At 35.1% G+C, this 27,833-nt stretch overlaps 4 protein-coding genes across 7 annotated transcripts; 3 read left to right on the top strand and 1 right to left on the bottom strand.

Moving 5' to 3' along the window:
• Nucleotides 1-382: 382 nt before the first annotated feature.
• Nucleotides 383-7,849, top strand: LOC132628201 (BTB/POZ domain-containing protein At2g30600). Of its 2 annotated transcripts, XM_060343954.1 has the most exons (14): nucleotides 383-437; nucleotides 486-544; nucleotides 1,306-2,151; nucleotides 2,920-3,246; nucleotides 3,558-3,788; nucleotides 4,134-4,295; nucleotides 4,987-5,199; nucleotides 5,306-5,353; nucleotides 5,466-5,524; nucleotides 5,691-5,817; nucleotides 5,920-5,994; nucleotides 6,102-6,182; nucleotides 6,651-6,719; nucleotides 7,400-7,849. In XM_060343954.1, exons 3-14 carry the CDS (start codon nucleotides 1,351-1,353, stop codon nucleotides 7,616-7,618), a joined length of 2,412 nt encoding a protein of 803 aa, XP_060199937.1. In that variant the 5' UTR covers nucleotides 383-437; nucleotides 486-544; nucleotides 1,306-1,350; the 3' UTR covers nucleotides 7,619-7,849. The 2 variants fall into 2 exon arrangements, with proteins under 2 accessions (XP_060199937.1, XP_060199936.1); XM_060343953.1 differs by lacking the exons at nucleotides 383-437; nucleotides 486-544 and having other exon boundaries at nucleotides 584-2,151.
• Nucleotides 7,850-9,760: 1,911 nt separating this feature from the next.
• Nucleotides 9,761-17,121, top strand: LOC132628198 (1,4-alpha-glucan-branching enzyme-like). Of its 3 annotated transcripts, none has more exons than XM_060343948.1 (14): nucleotides 9,761-9,918; nucleotides 10,956-11,075; nucleotides 11,360-11,567; nucleotides 12,035-12,104; nucleotides 12,217-12,486; nucleotides 12,727-13,633; nucleotides 13,830-13,946; nucleotides 14,198-14,260; nucleotides 14,554-14,661; nucleotides 15,039-15,140; nucleotides 15,260-15,327; nucleotides 15,463-15,544; nucleotides 15,734-15,850; nucleotides 16,561-17,121. In XM_060343948.1, the coding sequence occupies exons 1-14, from the start codon at nucleotides 9,850-9,852 to the stop codon at nucleotides 16,777-16,779; spliced, it is 2,520 nt and encodes an 839-aa protein (XP_060199931.1). In that variant the 5' UTR covers nucleotides 9,761-9,849; the 3' UTR covers nucleotides 16,780-17,121. The 3 variants fall into 3 exon arrangements, with proteins under 3 accessions (XP_060199931.1, XP_060199930.1, XP_060199932.1); XM_060343947.1 differs by having other exon boundaries at nucleotides 11,351-11,567; XM_060343949.1 differs by lacking the exon at nucleotides 10,956-11,075 and having other exon boundaries at nucleotides 9,766-9,918; nucleotides 11,351-11,567.
• A 794-nt stretch (nucleotides 17,122-17,915) lies between these two features.
• On the top strand, nucleotides 17,916-23,441 carry LOC132628199 (dolichol-phosphate mannosyltransferase subunit 1). Its single transcript, XM_060343950.1, has 8 exons — nucleotides 17,916-18,134; nucleotides 20,093-20,192; nucleotides 20,291-20,324; nucleotides 20,412-20,488; nucleotides 21,106-21,131; nucleotides 21,210-21,374; nucleotides 21,820-21,934; nucleotides 23,043-23,441. The coding sequence occupies exons 1-8, from the start codon at nucleotides 18,040-18,042 to the stop codon at nucleotides 23,145-23,147; spliced, it is 717 nt and encodes a 238-aa protein (XP_060199933.1). The 5' UTR covers nucleotides 17,916-18,039; the 3' UTR covers nucleotides 23,148-23,441.
• A 701-nt stretch (nucleotides 23,442-24,142) lies between these two features.
• LOC132628200 (uncharacterized) lies at nucleotides 24,143-26,425 on the bottom strand. Its single transcript, XM_060343952.1, has 2 exons — nucleotides 26,161-26,425; nucleotides 24,143-24,921 (listed from the first exon to the last, which is right to left on the bottom strand). The coding sequence occupies exons 1-2, from the start codon at nucleotides 26,261-26,263 to the stop codon at nucleotides 24,374-24,376; spliced, it is 651 nt and encodes a 216-aa protein (XP_060199935.1). The 5' UTR covers nucleotides 26,264-26,425; the 3' UTR covers nucleotides 24,143-24,373.
• Between the last annotated feature and the right edge of the window lie 1,408 nt (nucleotides 26,426-27,833).

Genomic DNA, 27,833 nt, shown 5'->3' with positions numbered 1-27,833 from the left:
TGTTATTTTCAAATATTAACAAATCTAAATTTAATAAAGCATCAAATTGAGTTGAATTACGTTTAATTGAAACGCTATATATTATGTATTTATCTTTTCCGACGTTGTAGCAGCAAAATCAATGGAGATTTCTCTGGTGAAATGTTGGAACGATGAAACGATTGAAAGGTTTGTTGTTAGAATGATGGATAGGTTTAATTGAATGTTTGAGGTTCGTTACAGACTTTTAAGTTTTTATATGTGATGAATAGGACGTCTTTTCTTATTATTTTTTAGCTTAGAAGGGCAAATATTAAAGACCCATTGCGGGGGCAAAAATTAAAGACCAACGCATTTGAAGGGCATTCGCGCGAATTGCCCATCCAAATGGGCTCATACTGGTTCTTTGTGCTCTGTCACTATCCAAATATCCAATAATAAACTCTATTCCAACTCATCTTTTTTGGTTTTGTTTCTTTGTCTGTGTATATAATTGTTACATACATGGGCGAGTTGTTTACTTCGATCTACTGATAGAGATAGCTCCGTATCAACATATTATGAGGTGATAAAATTCAACCCCACCATGCAATTTCTATAAGTATTATTCTTGAAATTTTGAGAAAATTTCTGCAAAGATCAGATTTTTCAATTTTTGGACATACAATTTTGCTGGATTTTGAATTTTGTTTATATATAGAATGATGCTTAGTTTTAGTGATTTTCTTCTATTCTTGAAATTTTAGGAAAATTCTGCAAAGATCAGATTTTTATCCATTTTTGGACATACCCTTTTGCTGGATATTGGTGATTTTCTACTATTTTTGAATTTTTGTGGATAATTTTCATCAAAGATCAGATTTTTATAAGTTTTTAGGAATACCCATTTGCTGGATATTGGATTTGACCTTTATTTTTATTAAAAAAATGTGCTGCAAATTGAGAGCAAGTTGGAGGTTGATATTTATTTTTGCTTGATTGATTGTATGGTGTCTAGAGATTTCTGGGTTACTTTCAGATGGTGACCATTTCAATTATCTCATTATTTTTCTGTGTAGATTTTGAGATTTTAGAAGTTGCACCTGATATCTTTAGAAATTGCTATCAAGGACATCTTTTTCCTTTTCTTTTTATCTTGCTGTCAAATGTCAAAGCCCTTCCTGGATCACATTAGAAGTTGTTATCAAGGACAGTCTATTTGGCAAGTTGTTTTTTTGGATCTTTTTTGTTACTATCTGTCAGGAACTATATATATAGCAAATTTTTCTTCAATCTTTTCTCATATTGAATATTGATTTTCTGGCTAAAAATATGGTTCACTTACAGCATTATTGTGAAGTGAGTAAACAAGAATTGTTTCCTCCTGGAGAAATGATGGAGAAGAAGCAGAAAAAGTTTCTTACCGTGGCGCCTTTCGAGTGTGCTTGGCCTAATGATCTGAGATTTAGAGAAGCAGGAAGGGGTTGTGTAGCTTTCGATGCTTTCGCACATAACGATGTGACTCTCGTTTTCCGGGAGCAGGTAGGGAGTCAGCATTATCACTACAAAAGGGATAACTGTCCACACTATACTGTAATCATCGGTAGTCATAGGAATAAGAGATTTAAAATCGAGGTTGATGGGAAAACGGTGGTGGACGCTTCCAGTGTTGGTCTTTGTTGTTCTTCAGCATTTCAAAGCTATTGGATTAGTATCTATGATGGATTAATTAGCATTGGTAAAGGAAGGTATCCTTTTCAGAATCTTTGCTTTCAATGGCTTGATTCAAATCCCAATTGCACCGTTCAGTACGTTGGTCTTAGCAGTTGGGATAAACATGTAGGGTACAGGAATGTTAATGTACTCCCTGTCACACCAAATCATTTATCTTTGTGGAAACATGTGGATTATGTTGAGCATGATTTAGGCGAGGATGATTTAGAACAAGAGTTTGAAGATGAAATTAACTATGAAAGTTGGGGTCTCGGGAAGTTTCTTGAGAATTGGGAGTTATCGGATATGTTCTTCGTTGTTGGAAAGGAAGAAAGGGTTGTTCCAGCTCATAAGCTAATTTTAGAAGCATGTGGAGATTTTGGTCTTAGTTCATCAGTTGAAGAAGTTGTTCCCTTGCCAAACATAAGTTATTCCGTTCTTCACGCACTTCTTCAGTACATCTACACCGGACATGCTCAGGTGAGTCCTAAATTTCGCGCGACTTCAAATTATTATCCTTCCATTATATTGTCTGCTAAACTTTGCATAACATACTTATTGCTTATTACTCCTTCCGGTCCATTTTAGTTGTCGTGGTTACTAAATAATTGGTTCAAAATATTTGTCATTTTAGAAAATCAAGATAGAATTGATGATTTTCTTCCACCTTATCCTTACTCTAATAAATGTGGAGAGAGACTATATGGTGAAAAGAAGACTAGTATTAATTGAGATCAAAGAATAAATAAGGGTAGCTTAGTCAAATTGCTATTTTAATTAATATTTTCTTAAGAGGCGTGCAAAAGGCAAACATGACAATTAAAATGGACCGGAGGGAGTGCTTTGTTGAATTTCAGGAACTAAAGAAAACAGAAGAAAAAAGATCTTTTACCATTCAAATAAGGAATTAAATCAAATGTTTCAGATGGAAGAATCAAAACTTATTTATCAGTCTTTACCATGAACTCATTTTCAAATTTGCTCGTTGTGACTTTTGTGTATAGACTAATTTTTCTTTTTACTTTGTACCTCTTTCTATTGTCTAAAGTTTTCTAAGACTTTCAACTTCAGCCAAATCTGAAATCAAACCTACCAAGTGTGTATCAAATATCAAACATAATGCATTCCACTGAAATAGGTATAGATGTGTGAGTATTAGATATTTTTCCAAAGTAGTATTGTATGCGTTAGTTTACACGAATATTTATCTTATAGTTGCTGATCCGCTGCTATATTTGAACATTGTAGATTTTGGAGTCTGATCTCTGCTCATTGAAGTCTTTGAGCTTAGAATACAAAGTGATGTCGTTGGTGATGCAATGTGAAGAGATCCTTGAACGAATTATGTCTAATAAGCAACTCGTTGACTCAGCTAAGCCTGTAGACATATCTTATCCGAGCTGGCTCCAATGTAGCAAAAGTTTTCCGTACGGGTTGCCCATTGATAAAGAAAGGCTTGAACGGTTCCTCTTGACTGGAGAGTACAGTGATATAGACATTTATGTTGGAGTTCATGATATTGTTTTGCGGTCACATAAAGTGATCCTTGGGTCATGGAGTACTCCTTTCACAAAGGTAAATAACATTGTTAATAACTTGAATTTTTAGCCAAAATGGTCCCTTATCTATGGGGGTAAGTCTATTTGGGGTCTTTTAAATATAATCCTGAGCATCTTTAGTCCCTTAAGTTTGCTAAAGTGGAGCACCTTTGGTCCAACTAACAGAATGGACTTAAAAACTAATGGCTGTGGGAGTAAGTCTATTTTATTTCTTGCATCTATGCAACTCTGTTTGAAGCAAAAATTTTAGTAGTGTTATTTAAGTTGTTTAATGTTTATCTTCTGCACATGGCTTTTAGAATACTGAGCAAAATTTCGAATTGGCAGATGTTTACAAATGGAATGAGGGAGAGTGTTTCTTCAATGGTCTGCTTAAAAGATGTTCCTCTTGAAGCATTCAAGATTATGGTAGAATTCATGTATAGCGGAGAACTTAATAAAGAAGCTACTGAGGGAATTAATACCTTGTTACTTCAGCTACTTTTACTAGCAGATGAGTTCGGGGTAACACTTCTTCATCAGGAGTGCTGCAAAATACTTCTGGAGTGCCTCTCAGAGGTAATCTTGTGATTCTCCCTTTTTTTTCTTTTTCTTTCTTTTGGTTTCAAAACCTGTATCTGTCGTATGCTTGTTGAAAGTGCTAAATGTCGGACTACAATTAAAAGAATGGAGAAGTGATGCAGTTCGGAGTAGTGAGCGTGAGCAGAGCCGTTTTATGAAAATGAGATATATTAATATTAATACCTTTCATCTATACATTATATGCAGGGATGGAGTTCTCCTATTGGAAGAAGGTTCAAGAACTTTTTCTATTATGCCAAGTTTATTGGACGTGGAAGAAGACACTTTTGGCAAAGTCTTTGGGTCGTGATCTGTAACACTAACTGTTGATCTTTGTTGCAGGACTCAGTATGCCCAATTCTTCAAGTGATATCATCTGTACCCTCGTGTAAACTCATCGAAGAAACCTGTGAGAGGATATTCTCGATGCATTTTGATTATTGTACAACTGCAAGCATCGACTTTGTCATGTTAGATGAAACAAGTTTTAGCAATATCCTTCAGGTGATCATCATTCCCTCCATATACATGAATAATATGAAATAATGTTGTGATTTTTTATACTTAAACAAGAACCCATCATTGGGGAAAAAACTTGGATTATCTAGTTGGAGTAAATGTCTGCAAGGAGGAAATATCTTTTGCAAACTTCACAAAAGTGCAGTGTGATTGTGAGTCATATTTAATGGTTTAGCCCTTGCATAGAAGAGTTCAGATACTCGTCTATCCAAGGGTTAAACATTAATATTAGCAGAAAATTAATAGGAAATCATATGCTTTTAACTGTCTAATATTGGCGACCTGGTATTACTTTCCATAGCATGGTTTTGGTCCTTTAATTGTGGGAAAACAGTTCGAAGCCCTGGCCTGAAAAATATATTACTCCCTCCGTCCCAATTTATGTGAAGGTGTTTGATTGGCATGGAGTTAAAAGATAAAAGGAAGACTTCTAAATAAGTCATAGATATTTGTATGACTATAAATCATCTCATCAAAGGTAAAATGGGAAGTTTAGTCAAATTGTTACTAAATGTAGAAAGGTGTCATTCTTTTGGGACTGACTAAAACGGAAAGAGTGCTACATAGATTGGGACGGAGGGAGTAACAATCACTTTATGTAGAGATGAATTAAGAAAATTTATATGCCATTGAATTGGCAGTATACATATCTCACAATAAACAATTCCTTTTGCAGCACACAGATTTGACAGTGACATCTGAAGAGAGAGTTCTCAACGCCATCTTGCTTTGGTGCTTACAAGCAAGAGAACTATATGGATGGGAAACAGTAAATGAATTGATGGTAAATTCAATACCTGAAATGCTTTTCGGAGAGAGGCTCACGTCTCTAAATAAATATCTGCATCTTGTGCGGTTCCCCTTACTGCCACTTGATTTGCTGAAGAAGGTATATACCTTGAAATTTACGAGCACCTCACTTCCTTGTCATTAAAGAATTAATATATGCTAAAGTTGGCCCTGTTTGATTGTTGGCTTTGTTGGGAATCCTGCAGTTTGAAGAGAGTAGCCTTAGCCAGCAGATTCCCACTTTTGACCATATGGTATGTTGCAATCCTTTCGAGAAAGATTCCATAGCGTGCAGGGATACATTTATTTTCGTATGTTTTATCATTTTTTGATAGCTCTGGAGAATAACTCGTATACTATTAATAGGTTAAAGAGGCCATAAGATTTCTGGAGTTTGGGTTCACCGATTTTCAAGGAAGCCAGAGGTGAGTGTACTTAAGAGTTTTAATTAAAATCCACCCGGTGGTCATAGTTAGATATGGTATTGCGATATCCTCAAGGGAACGGCCTAGTATAAAGGCGTCTAATAATTGAAGGAATTATTTATCAGTCTGTCCGACGCTGATGAAGTGCTGTATCTTGTGATAATAGATTTCAGCATAGAAAATCAAGTTTTAAGGAGCGGCTCTACATATGCGATGGAGACAGCAACGGGGTCCTTTATTTTGCTGGCACATCATATGGCAAACACCAGTGGGTAAATCCTGTTTTGTCCAAGGTAAATCCTTCCTTCTTTTGACTTGTTGCCGTTCTTAAAAAATATACCTTCTTTTGCCACCTTGTTTTGTCATCTGTTTGACATGGGTAATTCATGTTTCAGAGAGTAACTATTACTGCTAGTAGTCCCATTTCAAGATGCACTGATCCTAAGGTGTTGGTGTCAAGGAACTTCCAGGTATGAATAGGATTTAAACATTCAGTTAATATAAAGGATGTTTTTTTTTTTTTTTTTTTTTTTTTAGATTAGTTGAAAGAAAATGAATTATCACTTTTGTTCTTCAGGGTACATCTCTTGCTGGACCTCAGATGGAGGGCGGAAGAAACACTTCGTGGTGGCTGGTTGATATTGGTCCGGATCACCAGGTTAGATTTATTGGTCTCTGTGTACAATGGACATAGAGAAGGGAGATGAAAGAAGTTTTTGTAAAATAGGATGTATATTGTAACCTGGACAATCACTTTCTTTGTGCCGAGTCTCAAAATTCTGTTGTATTTTGTATTTAACTTGCGAAAATAAACATTTAAATGAAGATCGAAAATTTACATTTCTCATTGTAAGGGCATTGCACTACATCACGGTTGTCTAGAGTAGTGCTTGTTAGTATACCTCTTGGAACAAGATGCCGAAAGTGAACACTCGTCTACTTTTTTTTTTTCTTAAAGAAACTTTTTGAGGTTGGGGGGTTGCTCTTTTGGTATCGTTAAAAGTATTATCTCTCAGTTTATCATTCTAAATTGTGTGTCAATATCCCTGATGGATATTTTTCCATTTGGTATTCAATTAGAAGATACAACATCTGATGCATATAATATTTTGATGAATTGATGCAGCTCATGTGTAACTACTACACATTAAGACAGGACGGATCAAGATCATTTATCAGATGTTGGAACTTTCAGGTAAGCAGTGCGCGCAGTATTCACGAACCAGTATACATGTCATCTCTAGTGGATGTACTCGTCAATAGATTCTATAGAAAATGACAAAAATGGTCCTTTATATTTGGGAGTAGGCTCAAAAAAGTCCTTAAAGTACACTCTGAACTGTTTTGGTCCTTTAAATTTGCCAAACGTGAGCACTTTTGGTCCATCAAATATTTAACAAACTTTGTCTAGTAGATTTGACATAAACTGTGTAAATTTTTTAATAAAAAAACACTTGGGAAGTCCCATTAAATCTTTGAAACTAGAACGCAGAAAATTGTACTAGACACCAAAATATAGACCAAAATAGCAGAAATTACACCTAAAAAGTCGCATCAAACTCTAAAAAGTGACCAAAAATGGCAGAAACTACAAATTCTCGCTACATCCCTTTTTTTCTCATAGTTGCCATCAAATCTAACAGGCAAAGTTCATTAAATATGTGACGTGGACCAAAATTAGTTAAACTTTTGTCCAACTTAAATGACGAGAACTGCTCAAAGCATATTTAAGGGACTATTTGGAACCCATCCCAAACATAAGGGATCAAATTTTGTCATTTTCTCACAGATTCTACATATATACATTCCAACATACTCATTTTGTAGCACTGGTAATGGTGTTAAATAACAAAATTTTATGCATTGCATTTTCAGGGCTCTTTGGATGGGAAAAGTTGGACAAACCTGAGAGTACATGAGAATGATCAAACCATTTGCAAGCCAGGTCAATTTGCATCATGGCCTATTACTGGTCCGAATGCACTACTTCCTTTCAGATTCTTTCGAGTTCTCATGACCGCTCCTACTACGGACGATACTAACCCCTGGAACTGTTGCATCTGCTTCTTAGAACTCTATGGCTATTTTCGTTAGCTTGGTACTCGGTTTAAACATGTTGTTATGAATAGCTAGTTTTTCCACAAACTCTTGTCAAAATGTTACATGGTCTGGTACCGCCCAATGATGTTTACAGTGTGATTTTACATCGTCGTAATTTACATTCACTGTCTTGGACCAGCCAAATCAGTGAAATGCCACTGAGAGTTAGCAGTTCGGTTACTATAATTATAGTTGATAATTGAAATTTTTTCTATTTTCAAGTAATCGATTATTAAGTACTACTTACTATATTTAGTTGTCACTGAACTTTAGATGATCATGAAAGGGATCTGCAGCATCACATGGAAAATAACAAGTACAAAAAACTTGGACCGTCTATATAATCAACTCTTGGAAGCAGATGCAAATTTAAAATCTTAAGTTTATGAGTTCCGAATTTTAGAAAAAGCTGCTTCTTAGATTTGGGATTAATTATTTATATATACTAAGTTGATTCACTAACAGAAATAGAAAGTTTTGGCCAAAACTATTGAGTTCAAATGTGGTTAAATCAGTAATTAAAATTTTAGCTCCGCCCGTACCTGAAAGATAAACCACATGAACAGTGGGCATTACATTTTGTCATATACTACTTCGCACCAGCAAATTATTAGTATGATGCAACTACCACTCGACAAGCGGTTTTTGGTACTTTGGTGATTGACGGTCGATATTGAAAAAATTTCATTTCAAGTTAAAGATTAGTAATTATTAAACTGTAAACTTTGGCAGCTATATTGATTTGATGGTTCATAATAATGTTTTCCGTTTCAAGATAAGATTGTTAATTATTGTGATGTGGACTGTTAATGGAATTATTCTAGTGACGTAAGCATTAACAGTGTAAAAGTCTTTACACAACCAAATTAGTTAAATTACCATTACAAATAATTTTATTTAATAATATTGATTAAATTTTTTAAAAACAAAAATGGTCGAATATATTCACAACACTAAGATATGGCAGTAAATTTTATTTGAACATTCAAACTATGATATGTTTCGATTGAACATCTGAACCTATAATGTTCTAGCAAACGAGTCCAACTTGAATTTTAAAAAGGTTTTTATGTATTTAACTAAACACTCAATATATAAATAAATTAATCTTTTTAAATATATCACATTTTTTAATTATACGCATTAAACAAAGCAGTACTCTTTGCCTTCATATCAACCGTGAATCTGCATGAATTGTTTTTTTTTTGTTTTGACGGACAACCTTTGATCACGTGGAAGTCCAAAGAAGTATAATAAGAGCAAACTGACAAATTAATTTCTTTCGTTTGGCCCACTACTGAAAGTGTTTTTCCTTCTTTTCTTTCTTTCTTTCACGTGTCCAGTTGTGTCCTCGTAGTTGAAAAATATTCAATTCTCATCCAAATGTGATTGCCACTATCGCCCATGATGTTCTGAAAATGGTTGGTCATTCACAAAGTTTATCTTAGTTCCTGTGGACTTTAATCTAAATCAGAAGCTTTATTTTGAAATTTTAGATAATTTAATTCACGGTCCGACGGGTATATGTTGACGGAATAGATTAATCTCGTAATCAAGTCAGTCCATTTTTTATTCAATCATATCTAGGTTTATTAAAGACATCTGGCATTCTAAAATTTATGTAGAATGAATAACTCATATCATAAATATGTTAAGAATGACATATCTCAAAATCAACAATTTTAAATAGCCTCGACATATTTTTCAAAAATACATTTCAAAGCAAGAAAAACATGCTCAATGCAGAAATCTTGTAAATAATCATTACAACAAATGGAGTTGTTTTCATACAAGCCGTATTTATCAACACATTCAACCAAAAAAAAAATCTATAATTAAGATTTGAATTAGTGACCTCGGATTAAAAAATGAAAGGATCTCAATTATACCATCACATCTTTAAATTGGCCGTTGTATATGACTTGGGTAAACAACTCGCAGAGAATAATTTTACGGTCTACACAACTTAAATATAAGAAAACTAAAGAATACGGACATAGATTCAATAGCGAAATGGTAAGGGGTTTTTCTTTGATTTCACAAACCAGTGGGGTCGGAGAGAGATATCCAGAAAGTGGAGGGGTCATATGTTTATTTATTTTTATCATAAAAGCCATTATAAAAAGACGAAATCATGAGAAGTGCAGTAAAGTGTGTTAAACAAATAAGAAAACGAAAGCTGAAGCAACAAAGAAAAGCAGTGAAGAAGCAAAGAAGCATTGATCATGGAGAATAGTTTCAATGTTTTATCAACACCCTTTCAAGCCTCTTTTTCACCTCAAGTTTTTCCAGTGGTAATTTTACTAATTTCATGTTAATTTAACTATGCTTAGCCTTTTAATTACATCTTTCTTGATATTTCTGGATCATCTCTTTACATTTTGGAATGAGGGTGCTTTTTTTTCCACATCAATATGGAAGAAAAAAGATAGTGATAGAGCCTTATGTAAGTATATTGTTATCTTGTGGCAAGTGCATTTATCTTATTCTCAAATTTGTATAGTGGTTGAGTGTTTATGGGTTGAGTGTATAAATTGACAGTGGGGGGTGGGGTGGGGTGGGGATATTTAGAAAGAGTGTTCTAGGTTTAGTGGATTAATACTTGAGGTAGTTACTCACTCCGATCATTTTTACTTGTCACGTATTGACTTGACATGCCTATTAAGGAGCCAAAAATAGAATGTCAATTTTACTATATCACCCTTTGAATATAAGAAATGCAATATTTTGGGAAATGCATTGAGAAGTGATTATAGTAAATGTAAGGGTAAATTAGGAACTAAGTGTTAAATTATGTCTTGATTTTCTAAACTGGACAAGTAAAAATTGACATAAATAGTATAGAGGACAAGTAAAAATGGACGGAGGGTATACTTGGTAACAATTGTTTCTTTTATGAAAGTTAAACTTGTTACGGGTTTTGGTGGAAATAGAATAAGCTCTAATTGCTGAGATAGCTACTGAAGTTTGCTTTTCCTAGCTTATTAAATGTTCCAATAATAGATTCAGACGAGTATCTTCTGATTACCCGATCGTGATGTTTCTATTTTTTACATTTTTTTTTTTTGTGTTAAATTGCAATTTAAAATATTGTATCATGTGAGATGGATAATTGAGGATGTGTTCTTTGTATGGACCTTGAGAATCTCAAATGCTACTACAATAATTTCTACATTAATTTACAAACGTACTGTCAGATTTACTGAATTCAGATTCAGTTTTTTTAGCTGAGTCCAAAGATTAGGATATGCTGCATTTACTTGTTCAATTATAGTGTAAGATTTCTTAAATTCTCAAAATATCCATGTAACCTCAAGAATTTCTTTGACAGGCTTCTAGAAATAAGATATGTTTTCCTTCTCAACATAATACTCGACTGAAGTTTGGATCTCCGGAACAGTCTTGGGATATTTCTTCCACCCCAAAATCAAGAGTTAGAAAAGATGACAGGGTATGTTTGATAATTTGATATGGTTGCGCGGAGAATACAGAAATAGCTAGAAAAATTATGTACTGGTGTTCATGCTATATTTGATCTGTACGATGTGTTACTTGGTCCCACCAATTTATAGTACCTAAACTTGGGAAAAAGAGCTCTTTACTCCTGTGTGCATTTATTATTTTCATTACTATCTTTATGCGCATGGTGTTTCCAAATTCGTTTTTAGGTCCGTTAATACCTTTCCTCCTTTGATATAAACTGACTGTGGTGCATTGCCTTCCTAGATGAAGCAGAGTTCAGCTATTTCCGCTGTTTTGACCGATGACAACTCGACAACGGCATCCCCAGAGGAAGACAGTGAGACTGAAAATATTGGTCTCCTAATGTTGGATCCAGCTTTGGAACCTTATCTCGATCACTTCAGATACAGAATGAAGAGATATGTGGATCAGAAAAAGCTCATTGAAAAATATGAGGGAGCTCTTGAGGAATTTGCTCTAGGTAACAGCCAAAAGTTGAGCTTTAGGCAATTTGACCTTATTGAAGATGACTTGTTTATACCTACTTTGACTTTGCTAGAGAATTTTGCCTACCGGGGAGTAAGTACTTCTCAAACTTTTAAAAAGCTGTTTGTTTGGTTCATCAAAAAAGTAAACAAGTTTTTGGAGAAGTGAAACACCCTTGATGTCAGTGGCGGGGTCATGATTTTCACAAAGGAAATTCAAAAGATAAAAATTAATACACACAAAGAAGCCGAGGGGATTCAACATCTACTATATAAACATAAAAAAAAATCTTAAAGCAATTTTACAGTAAAAAAATCTTCCTCCTGTTGCTTCATAATTTCCTTCAACAATCATGAGTTACTCTTTCTGTTCAAAATAGCTTCTTAATATTACATTCAACAATAATACTGTTGTTGAGATTTAGCAGGGTTTTCTTGTGTAAATTGCTCTCTTTTTTCCCAGGTTATTTAAAATTTGGATTCAACAGGGAAGAAGGTTGCATAGTCTATCGTGAATGGGCTCCTGCTGCTCAGTAGGTCCTTTTCAACTACGAAATACCAGTTTCCATCATCATAACAATTTACTTTTTACATGTTCTGATTGCTACGAAGGTTCTGCTTCTAATTAACTCATCCACAATGCAGGGAAGCAGAAGTTGTTGGCGATTTCAATGGATGGAATGGTTCCAACCACATGATGGAGAAGGGCCAATTTGGTGTTTGGAGTATTAGAATTCCTGATGTAGACGGCAACCCAGCCATTCCACACAACTCCAGAGTCAAGTTCCGTTTCAAGCATGGTGATGGAGTTTGGGTAGATCGTATCCCTGCTTGGATAAAGTATGCCACTGTAGACGCTACAAGATTTGCAGCACCATATGATGGTGTCTACTGGGACCCACCACCTTCAGAAAGGTTTTGTTATTCATATCTTGAAGCTGAATATTGAACTCCTTTCTTCAGTAACTTGTCATCACTTCGTCACAGGCATTAAACATGTTTTTTTTTACTCATCTTCTTTATGTAAGATATTTTGAAATGCAAAAGCTAAAATAATCTGTCTTTTCTAATTTGGACTTGATCCATACTTTTCCCCTTAACAAAATGAGTCAATCTGTTAGTGCTTGAACACTTACTAATTCGGCAATTAAACAGGTACCACTTCAAATACCCTCGCCCTCCCAAACCCAAAGCCCCCCGAATCTACGAAGCACATGTCGGCATGAGCAACTCTGAGCCACGTGTAAATTCGTATCGTGAGTTTGCAGATGATGTTTTGCCTCGAATTAAGGAAAATAACTATAATACTGTCCAGTTGATGGCCATAATGGAACATTCTTACTATGGATCATTTGGATATCATGTTACAAACTTTTTTGCTGTGAGCAGTAGATCTGGAAACCCGGAAGATTTAAAGTATCTGATAGATAAAGCACATAGCTTGGGTTTACAAGTTCTGGTGGATGTAGTTCATAGTCATGCAAGCAGCAATATCAATGATGGCCTCAACGGCTTTGATATTGGCCAAAGTTCTCAAGAATCTTACTTTCATGTTGGAGAGCGAGGTTACCATAAGTTGTGGGATAGCAGGCTGTTCAACTATGCTAATTGGGAGGTTCTTCGTTTCCTTCTGTCCAACTTGAGGTGGTGGCTAGAAGAGTATAGATTTGACGGATTTCGATTTGATGGAATAACTTCTATGCTGTATGTTCACCATGGAATCAATATGGGATTCACAGGGAACTACAATGAGTATTTCAGCGAGGATACAGATGTTGATGCTGTGGTCTATTTAATGTTGGCCAATAATCTGATTCGCAAGATCTTCCCAGACGCAACTGTTATTGCCGAAGATGTTTCCGGTATGCCCGGCCTTGGCCGACCTGTTTCTGAGGGAGGAATTGGTTTTGATTACCGCCTGGCAATGGCAATCCCAGATAAGTGGATAGATTACTTGAAGAATAAGAATGATCTAGACTGGTCCATGAAGGAAGTAACATCGAGTTTGACAAATAGGAGATATACAGAGAAATGTATAGCTTACGCAGAGAGCCATGACCAGGTATTACATGTTTACATCAACACTAACAATTCTTCGAGAAATTGTTAGATAGAATTCAAATATACACGTCCCAAAGTGTAAAAGACTTCTTTTGCCATGGGCTTCAGAATATTGGTAGCTATTGGATCTCATGGTTAGTTATTTATCCGGTGACTTCTAGTTTTATGATCTCTCCTATTTTGTCTGCTGGAAACAGTCTATTGTGGGTGACAAGACCATTGCATTTCTCCTAATGGACAAAGAGATGTATTCTGGCATGTCTTGCTTGACAGATGCTTCTCCTGTTGTTGACCGAGGGATTGCGCTTCACAAGGTTTGTCTGCTCTTATTGCATTTTAAGGTTTATATTAGTTAATCATGAGAATTCTGGCACTCTTTATGAGGTAGTCACTAGACATAGTTTCTGATGGACCATTCGATTTTCCGTTTATCATTTGTCTTTTCTGTTTATGCTTTGTTTTCTTTTTCAATATCCTTCTCACTGGGTTGTTGTTGTTGTTGTTGTTGTCTCTTCTCATTTGGAGGTCTTTTTTCCATCTATTCACTTTTAGCTTTTACTCACAGATGATCCACTTTTTCACGATGGCCTTAGGAGGAGAGGGGTACCTCAATTTCATGGGTAACGAGGTATGAGTTACAGCTTAGATATTTTGTGATAATTACAATTAGTTTGGCTTACTGGAACAAGACACATTCCTCAAATATGGCCGAAGCTGTTGTGCATGCAAATGGGTCGAAACATAGAGATAAACAGCACAATCAGTGTTTCCATTGTCTAGGGATTTCTATTATGTTGCGACAAAAACGTCATCTTAGAAAAGTACATTGCTTACTTTTTCTATATAGAAGATTAAGGTATAGAATTTGCAAGTGTGTCTGTTTTGGAGTAATTGTGATATGTCTGATGAATTTCATTGTAGTTTGGCCATCCTGACTGGATTGACTTCCCTAGAGACGGCAATAATTGGAGTTATGACAAATGTAGACGCCAGTGGAACCTCCTGGATACCGAACACTTGAGATACAAGGTTCAGTATTTTGTATTGGAGCTTGTTAAATATCTATTAATTTTTAGATTGCTTACTTGGTCCAGAGGAAGATAGCTCATTTCATCTTTATCTACTTATTTTTCCAAGGACAAATTTCTTATTTTCTTTAGAGGTCCCAGTGTTAAATTCATCTACATACTTAATTACCGCCTCGTTTACTGCCAATAAGGCTTTAGTGAGCAGTTTAAGTTGATTCTTTGAAGCTATAATTTGAGGCTACCAATCCACATCCTGCTATATTTGTCGAATACGTTTTTTTTTTTTTTTTTTTTTTTCACATGAAGTGATACTAATTGAATGGCCTAATCTGATATCTATTTTTCTCAATCTTTCCTCCCTCTCATGTTGAAATGCAGTTCATGAATGCATTTGACAGAGCCATGAATTTTCTCGACGAAAAGTTCTCATTCCTTGCATCAGGAAAACAGATAGTAAGCAGCATGGATGAAGATAATAAGGTACAATCATCTAAAGTTGAAATGCTCGGTTTATAAATGCTATCTAAGGACATGTAGAAACCTTCTCACCTTCCATTTATTGATGGATTTCATATTTATTTAGTTACTTCACTTTGCAGATTGTTGTGTTTGAACGTGGCGACCTCGTATTTGTATTCAACTTCCACCCAGATAACACATATGAAGGGTATATATGTTTTACTTTTCGTAAAATTTTGTTTTTTAATCCTGTTAACAAGCTTTATGGAGAAGTAAACAAAATGAATCGTTTTCACATTGTCTGATTTAACTCTTTTTTCTGATCCTCACATGATGAAAGCAGGTATAAAGTTGGATGCGACTTGCCAGGGAAGTACAGAGTTGCACTGGATAGTGATGCTTGGGCATTTGGTGGCCATGGAAGAGTAAGGAGTTTGCTTGAATAACTATAATTGTCTCAACCTTTAGTTGGATAAAATATCTGACTCTCTAAGCTTGGGAGTCTTTGAGCCTCCTGCCCTCCCCCCGCGTTGTTTAGTTAATTGAAAAAAATGAGATGACTGTTTACGGATGATCTTTGTCTTCATGATGATGTGCAATATATTTTATGACAGGTTGGTCATGATGTTGACCATTTCACATCGCCAGAAGGAATACCTGGAGTTCCAGAGACAAATTTCAATGGTCGCCCAAATTCCCTCAAAGTGCTGTCTCCTGCGCGCACATGTGTGGTACAGTTCTTGCCAGAACCTCCCCTTTAATATGGTTTTGTTCATTAGTTATTTGAATGCATAGAGAGTATTTCCTGAAAGACCTTAGTGTGCACATGTTAACTATTGATTACCATAAGAATCACCAGTTAAGCCCTCTGAATACTAATTTGATAGGTATGAATAGTCATAATCAGATCTGCCTTTGGCATCTACTGTGCAAAATAAATTCCATAAATCTTCTCTGTTTTCTCTTTTTCCCATGTAGCTTGTGCTTACATATAAATTAGGTAAATGATCAAAGTTGAAGTTGATAGGAACTTAAAACCACAACAACAACAACAACAACAACAACCACCCAGTGAAATCCCACAACGTAGGGTCTGGGGAGGGTAGGGTGTACGCAGACCTTACTCCTACCAAGGTAGGAACTTAAAACCACCCTGAAGTAAAAAGCTAGGAATAGTCATAATCATATCCATCTTTGGTGTCTGCGCTATATAATAATAGTTGTTGTTGTTGTTGAACCAATGCGTGTAGCTTCACTTATATGGGACAACACAACTATTTGTGCAAGTCAAAAGATTTACCATTCATTTTGCAGCTGTGTTCTGGAATAGTTAAATAACATATGAATTTGCTAGTATAAAAATAGTAGGGAAAGAAAAGCAAAGCAACTTCGTTAATCTTTCTTTTTGTCTTTTGCTTCTTCTTTGCCTTGTTTTATGAAGGCTTATCATAGAGTTGACGAAAGCATGTCAGAAATTGAAGATGACCGGACAATCATTTCTAGTGAGCTACTACCAACAACCAATATCAAGGAGAGTGACGAGAAACTTAAAGATTCACCATCCGTAAATATCAGTGAAGTTGGTCAGACTGTTGTAGTTTCCGTTGAGGAGAGTAATGAGGATGCAAACGTCTGGGATTATGACCAGTCGGATGATTAATCGACCCGATCCTTCCATGTTGGTGATCTTGGTCTGCGTATGATGTCATCAGGGTGGTTGCATTGACTGATTGCATTATAGGTTTTTTTTTTTTTTTTTTTTTGTAAGTATTTCCTCTCTATGCATAGTAGCATCCAACAAATGTGCTGGTTGTAAATAGAAGAAATGCATCTGCAATGTGCTGTGTCTGTCTGAATTCTCCCCCACTTTTTGGTGCTTTTGCCTCTAGAGCCAAGTCTGTTTGTTTCTGGTGCTAGCACTTCTTATGCCCCTGGTTGAGTTTTTGCGATAAAATGTGTAAGAGCATTCATATATATAGGCTTCATTTCTTTTTTTGGTTCATTCTTTCCAAAATCATCCTCTTATTGTGAGCCGTGAAAAAAGATTTAACAAAAGACAGACAAATCCACTATCTGTTTTACAACAAACAATGTGGAGTAACTCCCGATATAACCATAAAAGTAAAACGTGTAGGTGGATCATGGAATTCTTTTTATATGGTACTGATACAACTTATTTGCTTCCGGTCTTCTCTTTAAAATTACACAAAATACGGGCTAAACAAGCTTTCATTCTTCGCAAAAAGTTTCTACCAGAAACATTCAATTTTCTTCCAAAACTTTTGAATCCAACATAAATTACTTTGGCTGAGTGTGACAGTTAAAAATACATCTTCAAGGCTTGAAATAATAATTTATAATACTCTTTAGGGATAATTTCATAGATCTTCCCTTAGGTATCATTTTGTCACACTAATCTCGAACAAATAGTTTAGTACTTAGTAAGGAAAGAGTAAAAAGAAGCCCCTTTAGTGAGTAATAATTTAGACTTTTACTCTTTAAGCTACTAATAGCCGAGGGTCTATCGGAAATAATCTCTCTACCCTATAAAGATAGAAGTAAGGTCTGCGTACATCTTATCCTCCTCAGACCGAACTATGTGGGACTACACTGGGTATGTTGTTGCTACTCTTTAAGCTACTAGTGGGCTATGAATAATGCATCTATAAGTTACTCTTTAAAAAGTGGATCGTGAACATTACCTTTCATTTGAAGGATAAATATTAAACCAAATTTTAATGCGTGCGTATAAATTGCGATATATTACATTCTCATTTGTTTTTTCCAAATTAAAAAATACCATCCGGGGCCCAAAATTAGAACTCTCGGGTCGGGTCGGTCTTGTTAATGGTGGATTAATCTTGTAAATGGTATAATTACCATTGAAGAAAAATTTCCAACTTTGAGATCAATCAAGAAAATGGAGGAGAAGAACAAATACAGTATAATTATACCAACCTACAATGAACGCCTCAATATTGCTCTCATCATTTACCTTGTCTTCAAACATCTCTCGTAAACACTCTTTATCTCTCTCTCCCTCTCTATTCCACTTTTTGAAATTAATTGGAATTGTGTGAAATTTGTTACTTTTAATGTGGTTTCTGTAATATCCGAGTTGGGGTTTGTGATATGTTAAAATAGAATTGTTTTTCATATTGGATCTTCTGTAAGCAACTTAAATTTGGATTTATGTAGAGGAAATTAATTGGAATTGTGTAAAAATTGTTACTTTTAAGGTGGTTTGTTTTATATCCCAATTCCCAGTAGTTACGTATTCGATTAAGCTATGATCCATATGAAAAGGAATCAGGAAAAAGGGTAGTCCTTAATTTTGAACTGTTATAGGGGAGAAATCAGATTTTTTTTGAAACTGGTACTATTTAGGGGAGAAATTAGAATTAGAATAGAGTATAAATGGAGAAGAAAAATAGGAGAGAATAAAGAAAGAAGGCAAGAGAATATAGAGACGAAGTGAAACAGAGATCACAGAGAAAGAACGGGTGATAGAGAGGTTAGATAGAAGGTTGAAGAGAGAATATGTTATCATTGTCAAAAAAACGAAAAAAAGAAGAAGAAGAAGGTTGAAGAGAACTTCAGTATAGGAATAGAAGGGAAGGAACAGAGGAATGCACAATTTCCACTTTTCCAAAAAATCTGTCAACCCTAGCTTCTCTCTCTTTTTGTGTGTGAGAGAGAGATAGATGGTCAGTTACAGCTCAGGTGTGCCACCCATGTTCTTACAAGCTAAGTTGCTCGGACTCAGGTGCGGGTGTCCGATACGGGTGTGGATTTGGATCTAGAGGTTGGATCTTTCATGATCTAAATTTTAAGATTCGGGGATACGGATCTAGGTATGGATACGGGTGCGGGGATTTGGCAAAAATTACTTCAAATATCTGAAAATAGAGTTATAAAACCTTAATTATGAGATATTATGTGGAAAACCTGAGGAGAAAATATTGATCAAGAGAAAAATCCTGGAAGGAGATAAAAGAAAAAGGAGTGACATAGAAATTTCTATGTACAAGGTATTCCATTTTCTTCAATTTCACCTTGTCATTTGTTTTGATTACTGAAATCATTGAATCTGTCCGGAATTCCTCCATCGATTTTGGTCAAAATACCCGAAATCGTTTGACCAGATTGGGTATGGAACCCATACCCACACCCATGTCGTGTCGACACGGGTGCGGCACCAAAAGTGAAGAGTCCGAGTAACTTAGCTTACAAGTCACAACTATATGCAGGTTCGTAATAGTTTGATCGAAATTTAAGTTAGATTATACAGGAGGATCTGTGAAGATTGTATCTTTTTACGTGGTTTTTGTGGAAATTAATGTAGATGGTTGGAAGTTTTCATGAAGATTGTTACTTTCGAGCACATTCATTGATTGGTAAGTTGGCAAATAATGAGTGTTGCTGGCAGATATTACTTATCAGGAGTTAATTTGGCTCCGTCAAAGCATTTAACAGTTCTGGGAAGCAACGTACAACCATTTAAGTTATTTTGGAAGATTTTTTTTTTTTTTTTTTGTGTTGGGGGGGGGGAAGGTGATTTATTCTCTATTTGTCATATGGATGCGGAGTTACTTTCCGTCCTTCACATCCTTACCATTTTTTCATGCTTGTTGTTAGTTTGCTCATTGCTAAGGTTATGATATTCAACCACGAGACAATAGGCTTTCGCCAAGAAGACATTGTTATAGAGATTGATTTCCCTAGATGTTGGATCCTGTTTTATTCAATATTGTTGTGTATTGTGACGCAAAAGTAATGTACACCATGTTCGCGATGTCATTTATTGTCTTTGAGGGGGATGATCCCATTTTGAGGACCAAAAGTCATCTTTTCCTTGTATTTGAATAATATCTCAGTGCTAATTTTTTCGTGTGCAGTATTTGAAGGTGCTAAAATCATGTAAAATGGATAAGCAGCCTCTTATCGCAAAAATTATCTTTTTCCTTACTCAGGGATGTTGATTTCGAAATAATAGTAGTGGATGATGGAAGTCCAGATGGAACACAGGATATTGTCAAACAATTGCAGAAAGTATATGGAGAAGATCGTATTGTTAGTAGTTTCTTACTTCACCCGGTTGCTGCACATTATGCTTGTTTGGTCATACCTAGTTATCGTCTCACTTTGCTCATTTCTCTTGTTTGCTACAGTTATTGAGAGCTCGACCTCGGAAACTTGGTTTAGGTACTTCCATTTTGATATGATCACCATGTATTTTTTTATTTTTTTTTAAATAAGAATGAATAATCCCTGACATTCCTCTTATGGCAGGCACTGCATATATTCATGGTTTGAAGCATGCCTCAGGCAATTTTGTTGTTATTATGGATGCGGATCTTTCTCACCATGTAAGTATGATTGAAGATACGGGCTTCGTTTGGTTTCCTTCTATATTTTGTCTTTTTGTTTTGTTGGAAAAGGTCCTTTATCTATTTGTTTGAACATCAATTATTTTTTGTTGGAAAAGGAACAGAAGGGGATATGTGGTATATAGTGGTTTCTTTTGTGCTTGATATCATGGAGTAATTCACAGATCATCCACTGTTTTGAGTGTGTATATCGAATAAATTGAAATTTTATTTTGTGCATTACGTTATTGCACGCCCTCGTTGTTGTATAACTTGTCCGTGCCTGCACTGATGTACTTTCTCTCACATCCATCACCCCTCAAAGGTAAGAAAAAGGGACGATTGGTTGCTTGGACAACTGAGACTTGATAGTGTAGGACCAAAATATCAGTGATCTTTCTGAATTTAATTATGTGACCCCATTAAGGATTCTCTTTTTCTTTTCTTTTGTTTTTTCCCTCATCCTTCCTTTGTCTTCACATTTTTTTTCATTTTTTTTTGGTAACGAGGTGACACATTTTCTGGGCACTGATACCTTATTAAGTGAATGTAGAATCTCTATACAAAGCTTATTCTTCTGTTTGAATTTTAAATTTTATTGTTGATTCTTTTTACAGCCAAAATACCTGCCAAGATTTATCAAGTGAGTATCTATTTTCCTAATTTCTACATTTCTTGTAATGGTGAGCACTAGAACTATAATTCTAATTTTTATGTCTAGGAAACAAATGGAGACGGGTGCCAATATAGTTACTGGAACTCGATATGTTTCTAGTGGTGGTGTCCATGGATGGAACCTTATGCGCAAATTGACAAGTAGGGGAGCAAATGTCCTTGCACAGACACTACTTTGGCCGGGTGTATCAGATTTAACTGGATCCTTCCGGTATGCTTTATCTTGGAAGTAGAGGGAAATCAGTGGTTCTATGAATTGTAATGAATGTATTTAGGAAATGTACTTTGCATAAGGGGTTGCTTAGATTAGGATCTTAGTGTCTGGGACTCTGGCATGGAGATTTTAAATCTAATAATATGATGTAATGGGAGATAATAATAATAATAGATCAAGACTTCCTATTATTCTACAAACTTAAAACTAGAAAGGAGGGAAGTCCTCATAGAAAAGGAAGAAAGACACCATAGTTTTATATGGAATATTGATTTAGTCTCAGGAATCATTGTTTTGTGTGTGAAATTGTGCTTTAGAAACTGAATGATCATCACACATTTTACTCTTATGCTAGAGCTTCCATATCCCTTTTATACAATGGTAGTCACAACTTCTGTAATTTGTATACTCAGTGTCTAAAACTGAATTGCTTGTTTTGAAGGCTTTATCAGAAGTCTGCACTAGAAGACATCATAAGCTCTTGTGTTAGTAAAGGATATGTTTTTCAGATGGAGATGATTGTTCGGGCTTCAAGAAAAGGTTACCACATTGAAGAGGTAGCTACAGACATGGATATACTGTTGAATATTAATTAATCCACTGTATTAACATTTGTTTGGACCAGAAAATCTGATCTCTTTCCGCATCTTGCTATTCACTGCATAAGTTATGATCTCTGAAATGCTTTTCTAATAGAAATCATGATGCAGCCTAATGGCAATTGTGAAGCATTTAGTGTATGCTCTCCCCCCCCCCCCCCCCCCCCCCCCTCTCTCTCTCTCTCTCCCTGTCTCCCTTCCTCTCTTTAGAATACTCTGGGAAAATTCGTACATTTTTTGGCCCCTCTCTCATTTTATTTTGGCCTCTGGATGTATTACACTTTGATTGAGCGGTCCTTGCATTGCGTTAGACTTCCATTTTGAGGTGAATTTGTAATTATCGATGGAGATTCTTTATGACAGGCATCTGAAATTAGATTCTTGGGATTGAGTTCTGTATCTGAAGTTGGTCTAAGTGACATCGAAGTTGAAGTTAGATCTGCTACAGAGTTGGCTGATATTGGTGCTTTGTTTATTTCATTCGTGTGATTGGAATGAGGAGCAAGGGAGAAAGGGTTACCGGCCTTGTAGAAACTCTATAGTTTGGTTGCAGATTACCAGCAGCTCATTATGTCTGATCTCTGTTGGTAAACTCATTAGGGTCACTGTGATTAGTTAGTTGTTGAGATGTGAAAAATGCTAGACTTGGACGTTATCTGGACCAGCAAAGATGCGGCTGTGACCCGTTTGATATTTATAACATTCATTTCAAGAAAAATAATGATTCAACCTGCAGGAATATATCGACTTGAGTTTCAACCTGCAGAAATATATTCTGGTTCTTTTGCTCCCAAGAGAGCTCTCTTCATTATTCTATTATTATGTTTTCCTCTTCACAATTAGTCACCTGCAACCACGTCATTGTTTGGTTTTATTTGTATGTTGTACTTTTCATATTTCTAAAGGTTAGCCTGAATTCAACTTCGGATTTTGCTATTTGTAGGTCATCTCAGTTCTTCACAATTAGTCACCTGCAACCACGTCATTGTTTGGTTTTATTTGTATGTTGTACTTTTCATCTTTCTAAAGGTTAGCCTGAATTCAAGTTCGGATTTTGCTATTGTAGGTTCCAATTACTTTTGTCGATAGAGTATTTGGAAGTTCCAAGCTGGGAGGATCTGAAATAGTGGAGTATCTGAAAGGCCTCCTGTATCTTCTGGTTACAACTTGATATGGATAACAAGCTGCATGTCCAGAGAGTAAGAAGATTTACGATGTTTAGCAACCTGTGACATTCTTAAGACTTGAACTAGGACACCGGTAGAACGAATTCTTTTTCTTTTTGCTTCAGCTTAGGTGACCAAAATTTTGATGAATGAGCTATACTGTATTGGAAAAGAGTGTTACTGAATTAATTTTCAACGCAACTTTGGCTTATTTTTGTGGATGCTGCTTTTCAGTATTGGCTAGTACACTAGTGCAAGTTATCTATTATCAAATGAAAAGTGAAAATGTCATCTAAGTACTTCCTTGCTTGAATTCTTTGGATTAGTCTTAGGTCATTTTTATGTGGGATCTAAGCATATTGATCCAACATCTGTGAGTTCAACTATTTATGATTCTTCTTTTCAGTTTACGCTCATTATCTCAAGCTGCAGATCAAACTAATCCATTGACACAAATAGTTCATGGGAGAAAATTAAGTTATTTGGACCCCGGAGGATTGACAGGGCGCGTTGCTAGTTTTCGGATACGAGATGTCCGTCCTAGTCACTATTGATGTATTATACTATCTCGATTAATTGTGTTTTGTGCATGCATAAAGGTGTCTTCTTGTTTTATATGTCACTCGATGACTTGAGTAGTTGCTATCCATTTTAACTTGCATTTTCCAGCTTATGCAAGTGTCTACGTCTTGTTCAATTAGTAAGGGAAACTGGTTAAGCATATTTATAGTTCCAGCTTAATCTTCCGCATCACAACCTATAAAACCCGCAAGAAATTGTTTTGGTGACACGGACATCTCCAAGTATGATGGTATCAGAAGAATATATTGGTTAGTTTTGTTTAGATTAGTGGGGCTTCTCATTTTTCTTTTTGTCTAAACTTGCTGGTGTTTACAGTAGTTTGGATCAACAGGACATATTACCTATGAGACAAATTGATTGAAAATAAACAGGGCATGACTATACTGCATGACTAAATGCACAAATATAAGCTTAAAAATAAGCAAAGCAAAAGGGAAAGATTCATATCGCAATCATCCATGAAATTGAACTGAAGCTATCAGCCACATAGCCTCTTCATTGTACTTCAAACACCAAACACCCTAATCTACAAATTTTGCCACAGAACTAACTACATTTGCCATCCCAAATCATCAAGAAGCTAATAATACTTTTTTTTGTCCAATAAAAGTCTTAAGGGAAAATCAAGCATCTCCAAGTTCATTCCAACTCAAATTTTCCTAGCTCTTCTGGCTGCAGGTCTCCTTTCTGAAAAACCCACAGATTTGTCCATGCTGATAGGCAAAGGCAAAGGCAAAGGAGGCTTCTTGTTCTCCTTACTAGCTGTGCTGCTCCTCAAGAAATACCTCGGAGTTTCTCTCCTCTCTGCAACTGGCGTAGAAGCAACAGCTGATTTCCTCGCGCTTTGGTACACTTTAGGCTCTCCTCTTTTCTTGGAAGATTCAACTCTAACTCCCAAATCATACACCGGTTTTTTCTTCTCATCACCAGTATCACTACCACCATTCTTCCTCTTCAATCTCTCATTCCTTCTAGCAGAGTACTCTTCATAAAACCTGCCCCTTTCAAATAAAGGACTTCTCTTTGCATTCAACGAATCAGAGTTATCAGCAGCATTCACATCCCTACCAAAGTCGTTCTGCACCATTTTTGCCAAAGACCTTAGTTCACAAGAAATGGTACGGTACTCTGGACGAAGTTCCCATTCTTCAACATTGCTGCCAGCCCTTTTAGGCAACTGAGATTTTGTTATAGAACCTGCATTTACAATCTTTAGCCCGAGAAAAAATCTCTCAAAGAACATCACATTGATAAGGAAAAAGGGGGTCTTTAAATGTTATACAGTTTAACAGTAACACAAAGTATGGGACTTTTCCCTGTTTATATTCAACAATTGAAAAAATTCTTCGAAAACCAGAAAAGAAAAACAACACAATAACAACTACGCCCAAATCAGCTATGTCTGAAAAATCCATTATTTCAAAACAGAACTGAAATAGAAAAGGGCCTTAGATTTTGTATTCATTCCAACTACTGTACTAACAATGAAAATTGGTCCCTATTCATATTTAAAGCTATTAACCAAAAGAAATTCCCTAAAATACAATCAAAACTAGAAAAGAAACAACACAACACAACCCAATCCCCTATATAAATACTCAACATTCAACAACCATTTCTCTTCGTTTTTTTCCAATACAACAACTACAACATGCCCAGTGTAATCAGTAGGGTCTGGAGAGCGTAGGATGTACACAAACAAAAAGAGTCTCACAATTTTTGTCCTCTAGCTCTAAATACAGTGTACAAATTATACAAATACACAACAAAAAAAAAAAAAAGAGCAAAAGGCGGTCTCAAATTTTTGTCTTCCACTTCTAAATACAGTACTAATTATATTATTTTTTACAAATAAACAACAGTCAACACCCATTTATCTTCATTCCAATACATACAAAAAGAAAAAAAGAAAAAGAAAAAAAAAAGCAAAATGGGTCTCAAATTTTTGTCTTCCAACTCTAAACACAGTACTAATTATACAAATACTCAACGGTCAAATACCCATTTCTCTTCAAAACTGGGAAAGAAAGTAAAATGGGTCCCAAAATTTTTGTTTTCCAGCTCTAAATACGGTACTAATTATACAAATACATACAAAACTGAGGGAAAAAAAAAAGGTCTCAAATTTGTCTTCCAGCTCTAAATACAGACTAATTATACAAATACTCAACAGTCAAAAAAAAAAAAAAAAACTCAACAGTCAACACGCATTTCTCTTCATTCCAATACATACAAAACTGTAAAAACAAAAAAGGGGTCTCAAATTTTTGTCTTCCAACTCTAAATACTGTACTAATTATACAAATAAACAACAGTCAACACCCATTTCTCTTCATTTTTTCCATTACAAAACTAGGAAAAAAAGCAAAAGGGGTCTTGATTATTTGTTTTCCAACTCTAAATAGAGTGGAGTAGTAATTAATTAAAGAAAAATACCAGGTGGGGTTCTCATGGGATTTGGAGTAGATTGAACAACACGTCGATTCCTAATTCCAACAGGTGATCTAGCAAGTGGGGGTTTACGGCTTCTCATCATCATCTTTGAAAATATATCTGACAAAATATGAGAAATGAAAAAACTTCAAGAAGCGGCGAAAGAAAAAGAGTAGTGGTTTTGTGGCTTAGTAGTGCTTTGAGCGTTCTTGAAATGGCAATTTGTTTATTGTTATTAATTTTTTGTCCTTTTTGGGAGCTTTGTAGATGAGTTTGAATTTAAGCCGTAAAGTAGGGAGGAGCGTTCTAACGGTCAAATTTAAAGATCGGACGGTTATAAATCGTCTGAAATAAAAGGTAAGGATTCACGGATATTATTGCTTTTAGTAGTACTATTATGGAATTTAACTCTTCGTTGACGATGATGTATAAATTTATTTCTTTTGTAATATGATGATGTTTTTTTTTGTTTTTTTATTTTTATGTTAGTGTAATAAATTTGTTACCTCAAATGTAAAGCTTTTATTCGAGAAAACTTATATTTTTTACTGCTTCTAACGTATTAAAAATGGCTTAAATTTATCAATATTTTATCTATTGCATCTAAATTGCCCTTAACGTTAATGTTTGAGTTAAAATGCTCCTCCTTCCATTTGTTAGACTTCAATTTTCCTTAACGTTAATTTTCGGACTAAAAATGTCTCTCCCTTGTAAATAATTTTTTCGACAATACTTCTGACAAAGGTTTTTTTTAAAAAAAAATTTAGAAGTTTGATCAAACAAGCTATAAATTGTCTTGGGATGTGACAATGTTAAGATTACTACTATATTTTTTTATGTATATATATTATGTATTGAATTCCTTAACTTTTTTGTATATTTATTTTTTATATTTTAAATCCGCTTATTGAAATATAACTCCTTGCTCTGCTGTTGATGTGACATGTCTTAAAAAACTGAATATAAAAATAAAAATTAAAAAAAAAAGACAAATTCATAACACGCAGGATGCCGATAATGTCAAAGCTTAAAAGGATGTGCTTTGATTGGTATCAAATTTGAAACCTTTCAAATTATATATTCTAGATTTTTATAGTTTACAGCAATACAAAAGGAAAATTGCGTAGTATTAAAAAAAGGAAAAGACTCAAATATGTCATAAAGTTATAGGAAATGTCTCATTTATGTCACTCATTCATGCCATTTTTCATTAATTTGGGTCGGATTTTTTTTTATTATTTTGAGATTTAAAATTGGGCTAGTTTAATTAAACGATGTGGACCTTTAATTGGAGGTCACGTGTTATATCCGGTATTGTAAAACCGGTGTTAATGAAAAATGGCATGAATGAGCCATTTTAGTAACGACGATGGCATAAATGAGCCATTTTGGTAACGACGATGGCATAGATGAGCCATTTTGGTAATAGCGATGGCATAAATGAGCCAAACTATTGACAAGTGGCAGAAATGAGTCATTTTCGCTAGTTCAATGACATATTTGAGCCTTTTCCATAAATAATTTTTTTTAAAAAAAAGGCAACATGTTACAGAATTGAACCAAACAAAAAAGGAAATTAAATATGTAAAATTTTAATAGTGCACTTACATCCGCAGAAATTTGGTGTCATCGCTATCTTTTGTCAATTTGTGCATGCACACAAAGCAAATTTAGAT

This window comes from Lycium barbarum, chromosome 2, assembly GCF_019175385.1.
Source record: "Lycium barbarum isolate Lr01 chromosome 2, ASM1917538v2, whole genome shotgun sequence".
NCBI lineage: Eukaryota > Viridiplantae > Streptophyta > Magnoliopsida > Solanales > Solanaceae > Lycium > Lycium barbarum.
This window is presented reverse-complemented; position numbering and strand designations above follow the sequence as displayed.